Below are 14,685 nucleotides of genomic sequence, written 5' to 3'. Positions count from 1 at the left end.
ACCCTAGAAACTATGAAACTATGAAAATTATAATTTATAGTTTCATTTTCTTTTACTCCCTCTGACATATTGCTTGCCAAAATAACTCTTCAGATGGTTTCCATCTATGGCTAGCTACAGATATTCAGTCTGTTATAGGGTTTTCTATAAGCAGTATAGTTTATACCAGTAGTGAAAAGAACACAAATTCACCCTGGAAGGTGGGGAGCATCAAATCTGCCATTTTTTAAAACCAGTCTGTGTATTTAACTCCTATTCTGTTATGGGTATAGACCAATTTACGATCACTTATAGGTTAAGTACAAAGTCAAAAAGCCTGAGACTGAATTGATTCAAATGAACAGACATTTTGATTCCAGAAATGCAGCCATGTGCCTGCAGTGGCCCAGGCCAGAAGCCAGGGGGTGCTAGAGCACACCTCCATGCTCACCTGAAGCAGACAGGTTGGGCCAAGGCTAGCCTGCTCATCCTGTGACCGTGGGTTTGCAGGGGCTGTGCAAAGCATCATGCGATGCTGGGGGACTGTGAGTTAACTTGAATCTGGAGGGGATCTGGGACAGAAATTCAATAAAAGGATTTAACTTAAATCAGTTAAGTCTGTTACTACATCCATCCAGGTTTATCTTAAAGTGGTTTCAGCCATTTTGAAAGCAGTTTATGTGCACTAAACTTCTGTTCTGTTACAGATTTGAGCCACTTTCTGATCACTTACACCAGTTTTATGTATAAGTTATGTCTCTAGACATACTGGTAAAAGTGTAATAACTGTACCTGGCCTGAAGGAACACCTCGAGTGCAGACCACCATGTTACTTTTTGGCTTCTGAAAATACTGTACCATCTTGTAAATGAAACCCTTATTAGAGTGACATAACACAGCATCAGCCTAACAGTGAAATATAAACCAAATCTTTATTAAATGTTTATGAGGTAGCTGGTTAGGAGTGAAGGCCCAGACCTTATGTTTATATGCTACTGGATTCTGGTTGGTCAGAGATCTCTGTAGCTTGGGGAAACATCACAGAAGTTAGCTTGGTCACTTTTGTATTTGTAGCATGATAGCTTACTGCTGGAAAGGTTATTTTCAGGAACAGAACTGTAAGGATTGTGTCATTTAGCACATCAGCTGCCACTAGAGGTAGCTGATGTAGCACAGGAAGAGTAGGAATGACTAGAGAGGCAGAGAGATTAGAAAATGAATTTCAAAGACATTATGGATGTACAATTCTTTCTATTTCAAACCAGGATTAAGCAGGATTGGTACTTTCTCCATTGTCCAGATCTCCATTCCTAATTTTATTATTATTTGCTTAATTTTCCTTTTCTATGGTTTACTCTGTTTTCTTCCTTTCTGTTAAACTACTTTGCAGTAGACTGACCCCCTGTGAGCAGACTCTCAGATATCTTTCGTTTAAGCTTGAGACCTTTCTCTTATCAAAAGAATAGGTGGGGTTATAAAAACAAACAAACAGAAAAGAAACTTTTTGAAGTATCAGCTGAAGAAATCTGGTGGGAGAGTTATGCAAGGCATTGTGTCACTAAAAAGAAGGAAGTTGGACATTGGTCTTTGCTCATCCACTTTAATATCTTCAGCTTCTAGTGAATCAGATTATTCAAAATTAGTCAAAAATACGTCACGGTTGTTGGTTTCTGAACCCTACTTTTTTACGCATCTGGCAGGTTCACTGATACTGCTTCAAGGGAAGTGCTACATGCCCTGTTTTTGGGGCTACCTTAATGTTTGACATGCCAAAAACACTTGGTTGAGCCAAGATGTTTATTCTTATTTTGTGTACATGAAGTTGACATCTGGAGAGGATTAAAAATGGTGCATGTGTGCTTTACATAAAAATGAAGTGGAAAAAATTCAAAAGGTGAACAAGAGTGGGAAATGAAAACCGCTGCTGTAAAGAGCACTATGACAAAAGAGAGTACATCCAGATTTGCAGAAGTCACAGTAAGAGAGGGGGAGTTGAATAAAAATGGCAGACAGAACACTACTGAATTCTTCATTCTTCCTGGTTGTACAAGCTTAAGCAATAATAAACCAGAATTAATATTGGTTAGAATTACATAAACCAGAACTCATATTACATTTGAATTTTGATGTAGTACATTTGGAGTCAAGAAAAAAAATCCCATTTAAACATGAGTCTAGTACTACATAATCTATTCATAGTATAATTTATAGAGGGAATGGAAGCAGAGTTTAACTGCAATTGGAGATTTAAACTGGAAGCATCATATTGCAAAGCACCTTGTCAACAGTACGGCAGTGTCATCAGGGCTGTTTTCTATGCCTACTAATGAGCATGTAAAATTGTGGTAGATGTAATATCATGCAACTAATAGTCATAAGCAGAAAAAAGGTATCACTACCTGCCAGTCAGAAATCACAGATTTTTTTTCCCCTCTTGTATTAGTAATATATCTTTGAATTTATTGTCAACTAATAGAAAAAAAAGTTGTTCTACTAGTGAAATGCCAATTAAAATGTATTTCTAGGTTTCACCACAGGACTTCTGTGGAAAGATGTGGATTAACAATACTTACTTTTGGAACTATGAATGTGATGCACTTTCTGCTTATGTGGCTTTGTGCAACAAACATAATATCTGTATTAAGTGGAGGACACCAGATTACTGTTGTGAGTTAAAATATTTTACCTTCAAAAGATATTTTATACCATTACAGTATTTCTACGTATTATTGTTGTGTATTGTGCTCTTTCAGTCACAGCCAGTTGATGTGCAAAGTAAGTCAGTCAAAGTAGATGGGCTAAAATCATGGCAGCTATGGCTTCACTTAAGGATTTTGTCCCACAATTTTTTCAAATGTATAATTTTGTAGTTTATTTCTAAATGTAAATTGTTGCTCTTACTAAATTTACACCTTAAAAAAAAGAGAATTATTTGTTATATTCTTTTTTCTGTGTTTGTGGATGGTAGCCTTGAATTGTCCCAATGGCAAGGAATACCAGCCTTGTGTGCAACCCTGTGAAGCCAAAACATGCTTGAATAAATGGTTCCATGAAGAATCTCCTTGCTCCTATTTAAGAGAAGATTGTGTCTGTAAAAATGGGACCATTCTTCATAGAACAGACTCGGATCTCTGTATACCAGAAGAAAAATGTAGTAAGTAAGAAAGAGCAAAGGGATCTGCTCTGTGGATTAATGCAAGTGGTATATCCTCTATGTGGCCAGTTTCCAGAGCCTGGGCTCTGTCATAGCCCCCAGCTATAAAGGTTGCCTTAGTGTAAACTTTGGAATTCATGGTTTCAGCTCTGGTAGGTTTTGGCTCATGAAAGCAGTGATTTACTGGTAAGTGATTTTTTTTTTTTTTTTAATTCTAAAACTTCTCTTGTTCAGGAGTAAATTTGAATGAATAGAACCAATGGTTTCTCTCCTCTCTTTTTTTCCTTTTCTCTTTGATCCTTTGTCCAAAAAAACTATAGTTTAGGAATGTTTTGGGGCAATCAACTGATCCTAGATTTTGTGATGATGGCCTGAATTGCCTTTTTTAAAATTTGATAAGGTGATTATAAAGATTTCTTACATACCTAGACATTCCCACAGGAAATCATAACTTCAGAATTTCTTGACTAAAATGTCTGTATCAAGCCACCGTCCTTTATTGTTTACTCAAAGCTTTAAATCGGTGCAGAAAATGAATGTCTTCTTGCTTAGTGGTGTTACCTATCAGGAGATATCATACATTGGTTCTGGCAAAGGTATATAGGTATGGAGAGTTAAGTCCATAGGATCCCTCATTGTTTGGGTCCTGGCTATTGGAGTGATTTCCAAGATAGATTCAAAACCCAAGATGGAAGTGATTTTGGACCACTCACTCAGGGGTTTACACGCTCCACAGAAGGATGTGGCAGAGTGAATTGGTCAGTGAATAACTAGGTATGGCAGAAAATGCTTCCTCAAGTATCCTGATACAACAGGCTAGCAGGGTGATTTCTAATGTAACAATGCTGCAAAAGTAGTGACTGAATTTTTTATTTGCACACAGAGAGACAGAAGGTCTGTGCAAAAACTTTAATTTTGGTGTTAAGTTCAGGAAGTAATAATCATTTGAAGGAGAGCAGCTGCACTTTGCAGGAGTTAGTGGGATGGGTCTGCTAATGCACTAAAAAGGGTATCAGATTCCAATATAGTTTAGAAAACAATAGAGTTTTCTGACAGTTAAATATATAATCTACATTAGTATACTTTATTGGCCTTTTATGCAGTGAAAGTAGCTAGTTGGCACATTATTCAGGATTCTATTACCTGTCATTTTGTTTTTCTTTCTTAGCATGTACAGATAATGAGGGACAGCCCCGTTCTGCTGGAGAGTTTTGGAAGGGATCCATTAAAACATGTTGCATGTACAGCTGCTTGGAGAATGGAAGTGTTATTGCTGTAGAACCTGAATGCAGTGAAGACTCACCACCACCTGTTTGTGAGCGAGTGGGTGAAGTTATCATTAATGTCATTGAAGAGGGGGCTTGCTGTCCAAAGCAAGTTTGTGGTATGTTTACACCTCAACACTTTTGAGAATAGTACGTGGGAGATATTAAACATTCACTGCATGTAGTGGCATACAGGCAGGATTTAAAGTTAAATTTTTCAAATTGCCTACTAGACTTGAAGCTGGTTGATTTGGGAATTTTTTGACAAAATGGTTTTATATTTGAAAATGCTAATTGGTTGACATTTGAAAGTCTTTCAGGTTCAGTATCAAATTTTGAGAGGGACAGACAGATGCTTCAGAACTGCGTATAGTCTGGTGGGTGGTGCACTCATCAAAACTGTTTTGGACCCAGAGTTGCTTAGGACACTGAATTGTAGTGATTTTTCATAACATTAGGATCCTGAGACTTAAAGTGCTCTTGAAAGTGTGGATCTTTTTTTTCTAAACCATGTAGGAAATTCTAGGGGGAGAGGTGCTTAAAAACGAAATGTCTTTGTCTAATCCTAATTAATGCCAGATGCTAATATTTTGTCTGTTTGTATCTCTTAACAGAAGAAACATGGTGCTAGCTCTTGTCATGTTAGTCTATTTCTTAATAAAGTGGCTAAGTGGAAATAAAACACAAATGGTCCATGTGAAATAGTTGGCTACACGTAATCACTTGCCAGTTGTCACAAAAGGAATGTTTCAGTCAGATTAACCAACATTAAAAATATTGTGTCTTTGTGAATGAATGAATGCTGTTATTTTTTTCAGAATGCAACATGACTTTATGTGAGGCTCTTATTCCAATCTGCAGAAGTGGTGAAAAATTAGTAATAGGCTATAACCCCCTTTCTTGCTGTCCACAATACCAATGTGGTAAGTTGCACATGGAAGTAAGATTAAAAGGATATTTTCCAATCCTGTATTTATCTGTGCTAGATGTTATTGACGGATGTTCTGCCTGTGTTAATAGATCAGAACACTGTCAGTAGCATGAGACTAGTATTTCTATTTTGTTCCTCAGGGTTTTTGTGGATATTTGTATTTGAGCTGTCTCTCAGTTTTGATTTATAACATGTTTGGGTGGATTAATAGGAAGTGAAAAAGGGAAGATAAACAGAATAGCTTTTTTATTTGGGCATTATATCTATGACTTCTCTTTTATGTAGAATGTGATCTTTCAGCATGTCCTAATGCTTCCCGTCCAGACTGCAGAGAGGACCAATTTGTTGTTGAAGCAAAACAGGAAGACCCTTGTTGTTTCCTATATCTCTGTGGTAAGATGCCCTACTGTATTATCGTTCTTGTAGGTAGGTGGGAAATTATATGGAATTTAGAGGTAAGGAGGGTGGTGGTTTCTAGTGACATACTTGATAACTTTGGCTGAGAATTGTCACAGGATCTGATACAACAGAGTCTTACAGGAGGGGCTAAACAGTTTTAATTTACTACCTTCAGGGATTCTTCTGCAGGTTTGAGTGGTTTTTTTCCCCCCTCACTGCTAAACTGCAAAATGACTGAGATAAAAATACAGGGATTGAGCTCATCTTAAAATGTGGATGCATTTTATTCATTGAGTTCTGTGAGCTTTGCTTTCAGTCTGCAACTTTCTAAGTAATAATCCACAAGTTTCTTAGTATAAATCTCAATGAGTCAATACAATTTATGTATATGCTGCTTCATTACATTCATTTACCTATTTTGTTTGAACGTAATAGTAAAAAAAGGCCCCGAAATATTCAAATGACATGTCCAGCATAAGAATGTGAATAGTATGAAACTAGTATGTAGCAACTTTCTGATGATACACCTGAAACCTTATATAAGGCTTGTTCTTTTTAATTTTAGTTTGTGAATCTTGTGTTGAGCCAATTCCATTATGTAATGAGGGAGAAATTCTCACAGTAGATCTAAGCACCACTCATTATTGTTGTCCTCACTATCACTGTGGTAAGTAGGACTGTCTTTAATTGAAAGATTTCTCTTTATGTAGTAAACATTATTTGCATGTATTATCTTTTTCAGGCGACTCCAACACTTGTCACCAAAACTTGAGATTCTCTATACATTAAAAGTAGAGCGTGATATCATACACCATTTATACAGTATCTTAAGATACTGCTCTCTTATGGTTTCCCATTTGTTTTTGTTTAAACTTTGTTTTCGTTATATTGTTAGCTTCTTGAGGGAGGGACTTAAGCAACAATTTTCAAAAATTACTTGTGTTGAGTTGATGTGATGAACTACAGGTTTCCCTCACTTTATAGATTCATAAATGCTAGGGTTGGAAGACTACCTCAAAGGATCATCGAATGCAACCCCCTGCCAGTGGCAGAAAAAAATGCTGGGGTCATGTGACCCCAGCCAGGTGCTTGTCCAGTCTCCTCTTGAAGACCCCCCCCAAGGTAGGGGAGAGCAACATCTCCCTTGGAAGCCCGTTTCAGATTCTGGCAACCCTAACTGTGAAGAAGTTCTTTCTGATGTCCTACTCTCCATCAGCTTGTGGCCACTGCTTCAAGGGGTGCTCTGGTAAACAGAGCATCTCCTATTCCCTGCTGCCCAACCTCCCCCTGGTGAATTTGTATACAGCCTTGGCCTTCTTTTACAGAGGCTGAAAAGGTCCAGTTCCCTCAGCCTTTCCTCATAAGCCATTTCTTGCAGGTTTCTAATCATATGAGTAGCCCTCCTCTGGACCTCGTCAAGGTTGTCCACATCCTTCTTGAATTGCAGCACCCAAAATTGGACACAGTACTCTAGCTGCAGCCTGACCAGTGTCGCACAGAGTGGGAGCATCACCTCCCTGGACCTGTTCGTGATGCACCTACTAATGCATGACAAAGTATGGTTAGCTCTGCTAATTGCTTCATCAAATTGACAACTCGTATTCATCTTGGAGTTGACAACGACTCCAAGATCTCTTTCTGCCCCTATACTGCTGAGAGGGTCATCCCCTAGTCTATAGATGTGCTGCTGATTCCCTCTCCCTAGATGCAGCTTGTACTTGTCCTTGTTGAACTGCATCCTATTGTTCTCTGTACTCTTCTCTAACCTGTCCAGGTCTACCTGAATTTGTTTTCTTCCCATCAGTGTGTTTGCTTTGCCCCATAGTTTGGTGTCATCTGCGAATGTGAACAGAGTGCTTTCCACACCCTTATCCAGGTCACTGATGAAGATATTGAACAGCACTGGCCCATGGACCAAGCTTTGGGGGACCCCTCTGCCCACATCTTTTAAGGTCAATACCAACCCATCCACCACCACCACTTTCTGGGTACAACCCTTAAGCCAATTTGCCACCCTCATGACTGTGTAATCATCTATGGAACAGCCATTCAATTTGCTTATAAGAATAGGATGAGAAAATGTGTCGAAGGCCTTCTTAAAGTCCAAGTAGATGACATCTACCTCGACACCTAAGCTTTTAGTGACCTGGTCATAGAAAGAAACAAGGTTAGCCAGGTAGGATCTACCTGCAATGAACCCGTGCTGGTTGCTCTTCAGCATTATATTACCCTCTGGACCCCTACAAATGTGATCCTTGTTAATTTTTTCTAGGGTTTTCCCAAGGATGGAAGTGTGAAACTAACAGGTCTGTCATTACCTGGATCTTCCTTCCTCCTCTTCTTGAAAATAGGAACCACATTGGCCCTTTTCCAGTCCTCAGGGGCCTCACCTGAGCACCATGACTGCTTGAACAGTTGTGCCAGTGGCTCTGCTATGACACTGGCTAATTTCTTCAGCACCGTTGGGTGGAGCTCATCCAGTCCCGCTGATTTAAACACTTTGTGTGTTCTGTATGTGAAAATTCACTCTTACGCAATGACCCTCTTTATACCAAGAATTCATTATAAGCAAGGTAAATTCACTCTTATGTGATCAGTGCAGTGGAAGCCCGCAGTCAGCTGCTTTTTGTGGTGCACTGTGGGAGTGATGTGCACCAAAATATAGTCTCCTGTATGGATCTGGGCTCCTCACTTGCTGTCTGTGACATATGTTTCTGTAGTTGCCGTCCCTATTCTGACTTCTAAGTGTCCCACTAGCTCATTTCCTATCCCTCTCCTACCCTGCTTGAACCTCCTACACCAACTAAACATTCACCACCACTCTGTGCTTGTGTGTACTCTCTGCTGTTGGCGAGTACCAAAACTGTCTTGTAAAAGTGGTAGAGATGGGTCTGGCGGTCAGTACAGTCAAGGTTTTGGAATGTATCCCTATTTGTTGTGCTTTAAAGTGGGTTTCCTTTATGCAAATTTGAGTTATGCACTGTTTTCCAGGAATGTATGTACTGCATAAAGTGAGGGAAACCTGTATAGTATATATTCCTGTTTAATATCTAATGTCATCTATTTACTACTTATTTACTTGTTATAGGAGTACTCCATCAATATATCTTTCTTCCTAAAGTGGACACAATTTTCATTTTGTTCATCTAAGTAACCCTAGCCCATTGTTGTATTCAGTGTAGTCAATCTGAGTGCCATATTTTCTTTCTTTAGTGGGACTGGAATGGTGTTATACCCATGATGCTCTAGAAAAATTCTGAGGCAAGGGTTTTTGTGGTATCTTTTATTGGACCAACTGCCTATTTGGGAGAGAAGTTGGATCATTTTAATGGTCTTAGTCTTCTACATAATTAGGTTATCCACTCAACTGCATTTCCTTTCTTTTGCAGCTACTTTTGATCACTTCTCTTTGCTGCTGCTCTACAGTCAACCTCCATTCCTTAAGTTACTGCTTTAATTTACATGGAGTTCAATTGTTTCTTTTTCACTGTTATTTAGCTTAGCATGTATTTGCTGCTTTTTCATACCTGAGGAAGGGCAGTTTGTATATAAAAATGTCTCCAAAATCTCACCCAACTATATGGTTAGTCCAGTAAAAGGTATAAAAAAAACCAAACCCCTTGCCTCATGCTTTCTTTTGTCCATTCTTCAGAAATTGTCCAGTAGAGGGATGCTCTTACCATGCTCTGGCCCCCTGTAGCAGCCAGGGGGAGCTCCAGGGTGCTAGCCCAGGGCTGGTGCCCATGCACATGGGGCCAGAAGAAGTCCTTGCCCCATGCACACTGGGTGTGGTCCTGATGTGCAGGGAACCTGGAGACAGCTGCCCCTGCAGAGCTTTCCTGGCCCTTTGCACATGGGAACAAGCCCTTGGCCCAGCAGGGTTTCTCTGCATAGCTGGGAGCTGTCCCACTTTTGGGGCTGTGCAGGGATTTTCATGAGCAACCTGGGTTGGCCAGGACCTGTCCCACTTCTGGGGCAGCTCTGGGCTGCATGAGAAAATTCCCAAGCAACCTGGAGCTAGCTGGGAACTAACCTGCTTCTGGCACAGCTCTCAGCTAGCTCGGGGAAATCCTTGCACAGCTCAGAGGTGGCTGAGAGCTGCCTCAGACGTGGGACAGTTTCTAGCCAACCCCAGGCTGCTCAGAGAAATCTCCACACAGCCTGGAGCTGGCTTGGAGCCTCCCCAGAAATGGGACGGCTCCAGGCCAGCTCCTGAATGTGCAGGAAGCAGAGCTCTTGAGTCCCAGCATTGCTTGGCTCCCAGCTCCTGTGGGGAGCAAGCAGCTGAGTAGCTAGGATCGAGGGGGGGCAGCAGGGGGGGAGAGAGCTACCCCCATCTGATTGCTGCTCAGCTCCCGCAAATTTGCTCCTGGCCAGTCTACACTTGTGCTACTTCATAGCCTCTCCTGCACAGTTAGTTTATGATCTGTATTTACTGCACAATAAATGGTATGCATGTCTAGACAGTGATTCTTTTATTGCACAGTAGATTAGTCTACTGTGCAATAAAGTATTTCACATAGATACACCATCTGAATCCTAGACCAACCTTCCAGTATATCTACTACTCCCTGCAGCTGCTTGTCATCTGCAAACTTGCTGAGTGTGCACTTTATCCCATCTTTGGGATCTCGCATTGATGAAAGTGAGCTGATGCCTCAAGTGGTAATATCAAAATTATATGAGAAATTCGGCATAGTTAGAAAAACTATGCTAAGGAAATATGAGCTGAAAAAAAAATCTTGATCCATGTCATTTCTCTCTATCTAGTTTGTGATGAGAACCTTTGTTCAATGCCTCTTCTGAATTGCACAGATGACATGAAACTTGTGAAAGAACATATACCTGGGCAGTGTTGTCCCGAGTGGCACTGTGGTAATTATTTTCTGTTCTTCTACTGGTTCATTTTATTATTACAAATCAAGACCTTTAGACTAATAGAAGTTGTTGCTCTTTTCTCAGAATGTAGCTGCGAAAACATTACCAAACCAACTTGTAAATTGGTAAGAGATTTTTCTTTTGATACTATTTAGTAAAAATGTTCAGCATTTTATTCCTTTCTTTCTCTTTATCTACTGTTGTTTTTCCATCTCTTTCTGAGGTTCTTTATCATAGGCTATGGGATTGGACCATTGGTAACCCCAATGTATACATTAGCCAGCAAACAGACTGCAAAATGGGGAAGACTGTTATCTTTCTCCAGACAAAAACCATAATCTTCTGGGATTTCTATATAGTTTCTCTATACTACAACCAATAATCCACTGACAAAATTTGGTTTTGTGCTTTTAAGAAGATGAGGAAAGAAAATATATACCATATTTTCTCACATACAATGTGTCCTGGAATGAAATACACATGCACCTTGTTTTTGAAAGACAAATCTTTCTTTGTAGTAAGTAGCTGAGTAGCAGCAGCTAGGGAGCTGAGTCTGCTCATTGTTCTGCTCACTGTAGATCATGCAAAGACTTTGTACTCCTTATGCTTCTACCAGGTGAAAGCAAAAGCAAACTGCTCTTATTATATTTCATCATATATAATGTGCATTCCAAATTCCAGCAGCTGGTTTTTGGCAAAAAGGTGTATGAAATGCAGCCTCGTATGGAAAGTATGGTATGTATTTTTGTTCAGTATTGTCTAGAACTAATAAGCCTAAAATTTTACCTCTTAAAAGTTCCATTTCAGTAATGGGTTAAGATGTATTAATATATTAATGGAATAATATATAATATTGACTTGTTTTATAAAACATCACATACTTCCTGTTAGAGATACTTAATATCTTTGACCTTTGTAACTATGAAAAGTTACATTTACTGTCCTCTGATCACATTTTCTATTTGTAGAAATTAGCCACTATGACATGGAATATTACTAGTAATAAATGTTTTATCTCCTATTGTCTATGATGAAAGGTGTGTTTTCCTCACCAAATGCCCACACTTTCCTTCTCCCATATGAGGAGTGTTTAATATTGATATAATGCAAGGAATATAGTATATATAGATCAAATTCTGAATCAACTGCAAGGAGTATAAGTTACTACAAGAATTTTGACCAATTTATGGAAGTCACAGAAGAAATTTTAGAGCTGAGAGTGGTATTTTCTAGCTATATGTAACTGACAAGTGGGTGTCCCAGAGCCTGTCTGATTGTTGGCCTGCCCACTTGTTTCAGGGCAAACTGCCCATCTACCTCTTTTGCCATGTTTTGGATGAAACAGTTGAAAGTTGATAACAAGGCGGGAGGCTGCCCATTTACTTGCCCTGATGCTAAGGGTCTATACACGGCTCTGAACCTTCTCTTACACTATGTCTTGTGCCTCATAGATGGCATTCATGGCCTAACACCTGGCCTAAGCTTATTTGGCCTAACACCCAGCTTATAGCATACCCCACACTGGGACCCATACTCCTGTGGCCGCACGCTGGGACCCTTACGCCAGTGCCTCTCATTGTCACTCCCGTGCCCTCGCACTGAAGCTCGCAATCCCTGTGCCCTGAAATCAGGAGTCTTGATCCCTGTGCTGTCACACTGGGCTCACAATCACACCCAGTTGAGGCTCCCAGCCCCTCCCTTTTCCTTGGGCTCCCTGCCCGGCTTGGGACCCTCTTGGTCCCCACACGCCCCCACACTGGGGCTTCAATCCCCTTGCCCAACACTGGGTCTCAACCCACCCCCCTGGAGCCTCACACGCAGCTCCTCAGGCCTCACTGTGGACCTGGGCTGTCTCGGGCTCCTTCACCGGACCAGGACCCTGCCTCAGGCTCCACACAGTGGATCTGGGCCCTTTGCTTTGTCTTCAGGGTGTGCTTCCCTGGCCTTTCCCCTCCGTGGAGTACTCATGAGGCAGCAGGGCTGGGGCTTTCTAGTGCCTCATAGTCACCCTTCACTGGGGAGGCACAGGTGTGGCATTTCCTGAAAACTGCTTTTCCACCGGTAGTCCCACCACCTGATCCAGCCCAAGCAGAGTATAGTTTTAGGTCATGCCCTGAGACCAGGAACCTCTTGCCATCCCCATAGTTCTTGCCCTGTACCTCCAACATGTTCTGAACAGCAGCTCCAGCTGGGTGATACTTTCTGTCTAGCTGCCTGCAGCAAACTGCTGGCTCCACTGCTCAGAGCCCTATTCTTACAATAAACACCTGGGTCCTGTTCCCAATCAAGCAATTGTGCCTGATTGGGAGTGCAGCCACCTGCAAGCTGCTTTGTTGCAGCCACCTGCAACCACTTTGAGTAACAGAGCATGAGTTATGCTTTGGTATAGTAAGTTTATTACTGAAATAACCAGGATTTGTTACTTAAAAATGTATCTAAAATAAAGGAAACCACTTCAAAACACTAGTAAAACTGCTGTTGGGCTACTCTAATGTTATGTTCAGACAAAAAGAAAATGAATTACTTTGCTATTGTGGAGGTACTATGTTCATCTGATATTTTTGTGCCTGCTGTTTGTTGTAATATATTATTTCTTTTTCCCTCCAACAGCAAAGGGTGGGAGTGGTGGGAATATTGTTTGTTATTTTAAGAGTAGAATGTCTTTTGTTAGTGTTGAAGGTTAGTTTAAGGTAAACTTGTTTGTTCTTTTTTTATACATACAGGGAGAACTTCCAAACATAGATAGTAATATTTTTACAACTTGCGGATGCATGCACTACACCTGTGGTAAATTTTTCTTATTAATTTTTGTTGGCAAAAATGACCTATGCTGGTCTTCTCAAATATAAACATATTAAAATGACTTTATCTGTCTGCTTTATAGTGGCTCTAAGTAATTAGTATTTATAAAAGTTTAATTGGCAAAATGGCTATACTTTATGCTTGAAGACTAAATTTATGTAAAGAAATTCTTATTAGGACAATACTAAAATTAGAGAACAGTAGCGAATGTGAAGATTAACTTCATTCCCATTCTAGGAATCTGATTATGGATTTATACATTTTATAGTTTCACATGTTTCTTTTAAGCAGTTTTGCTGGGAATTATCTTTTCCACTAAATAATAGGGACCTCTCCGTTTTCAGTTTGAAAATTTAAATCACTAACCAAAGAGTATAAAAAACTAAGTAAACCCCTTTGTGTATGCACTGATACTGAGATACCAGATTCAAACATGAAACTGGTGAATAGTAAAAATCCCACTTTCCCTGATTGGTTGGGGCCATATTTGCTTTGTATCTCAGGAAGAAACGTTGTACCTGGAGAGTTTGGATTGGTAAAACCCCGCCTATGAAATGTTCTTCCCCCATCTAATTGGGTTTGGAAAATGTTAGCTGGAGCAGAGAAAAAAATACAAGCCCCAAAATACTGAAGCTGAGGCCCTCTATCCTTCTCGAGTTCAGTGCATCTCATTGGTAAATCTTGCTAGAGAGTTGCCTTCTGTGCTTCCCTCCAAGTTAAACCTTTCTTTCCAACCTCCTATCTCCTGCTTCAGGAGTTGTCTTCTCTTTTCGCCTTGTAGTTATATATTGAATTATAGAAAAGTAGGGCTGTAAGGGACCTCCAGAGCTCTAGCCCTACTCCTTGCCAGAGGCAGGATCATCCCTATCCAAATCGGTATATACAAATCCATTGTCTAACCTATTAGTAAAACTACACGGTCAACCTTTACACAACCATAAAATGTAATAGCTTAATCTGCCACAGGTAAAACAGAGCAGCCAGTGTCCTGCAACTACAAAGGTTGTTTAAAATATGCTTGAGAGATCCCAGTAAGAAGGATTTCAAGAGCCACCCCCTCTTCCTCCTGCCCTCCCACCCCTTCACTTCAAGGGAAGGCAAAACTCCCCACATTCTGTACCAGTCTCACCATGGGATATAAACTCCTTGATACCAAATATGGTGATCAGTCTGACCCTGAGTGGATGGGCAAGACCTAGCCTGGAACCTCTGGGTTTTAGTCCTAGCAGGAGGATTGCAACACCCCAGTCAACATCCCCAGTCTTAGCTGCAAGCAC

General features: G+C 40.4%; 1 protein-coding gene across 1 annotated transcript in view; it reads left to right on the top strand.

Annotated features, from left to right (window-relative positions):
* Positions 1-14,685, top strand: part of OTOGL (otogelin like) — a 170,165-nt gene that overhangs the window by 138,046 nt on the left and 17,434 nt on the right. The window contains exons 42-51 of the mRNA XM_019543930.1: positions 1,874-1,956; positions 2,505-2,646; positions 2,948-3,133; positions 4,302-4,517; positions 5,217-5,321; positions 5,615-5,722; positions 6,294-6,395; positions 10,499-10,603; positions 10,691-10,731; positions 13,330-13,393. Coding sequence (XP_019399475.1) covers positions 1,874-1,956; positions 2,505-2,646; positions 2,948-3,133; positions 4,302-4,517; positions 5,217-5,321; positions 5,615-5,722; positions 6,294-6,395; positions 10,499-10,603; positions 10,691-10,731; positions 13,330-13,393 — 1,152 coding nt within the window. The remainder of the gene's footprint in view (positions 1-1,873; positions 1,957-2,504; positions 2,647-2,947; positions 3,134-4,301; positions 4,518-5,216; positions 5,322-5,614; positions 5,723-6,293; positions 6,396-10,498; positions 10,604-10,690; positions 10,732-13,329; positions 13,394-14,685) is intronic.

Source organism: Crocodylus porosus, unplaced genomic scaffold (genome assembly GCF_001723895.1).
Source record: "Crocodylus porosus isolate Cpor-Errol unplaced genomic scaffold, CroPor_comp1, whole genome shotgun sequence".
NCBI classification, from domain to species: Eukaryota; Metazoa; Chordata; order Crocodylia; family Crocodylidae; genus Crocodylus; species Crocodylus porosus.
Note: the sequence above shows the minus strand (reverse complement) of the source record. Positions and strands in the feature narration are given on the sequence as shown.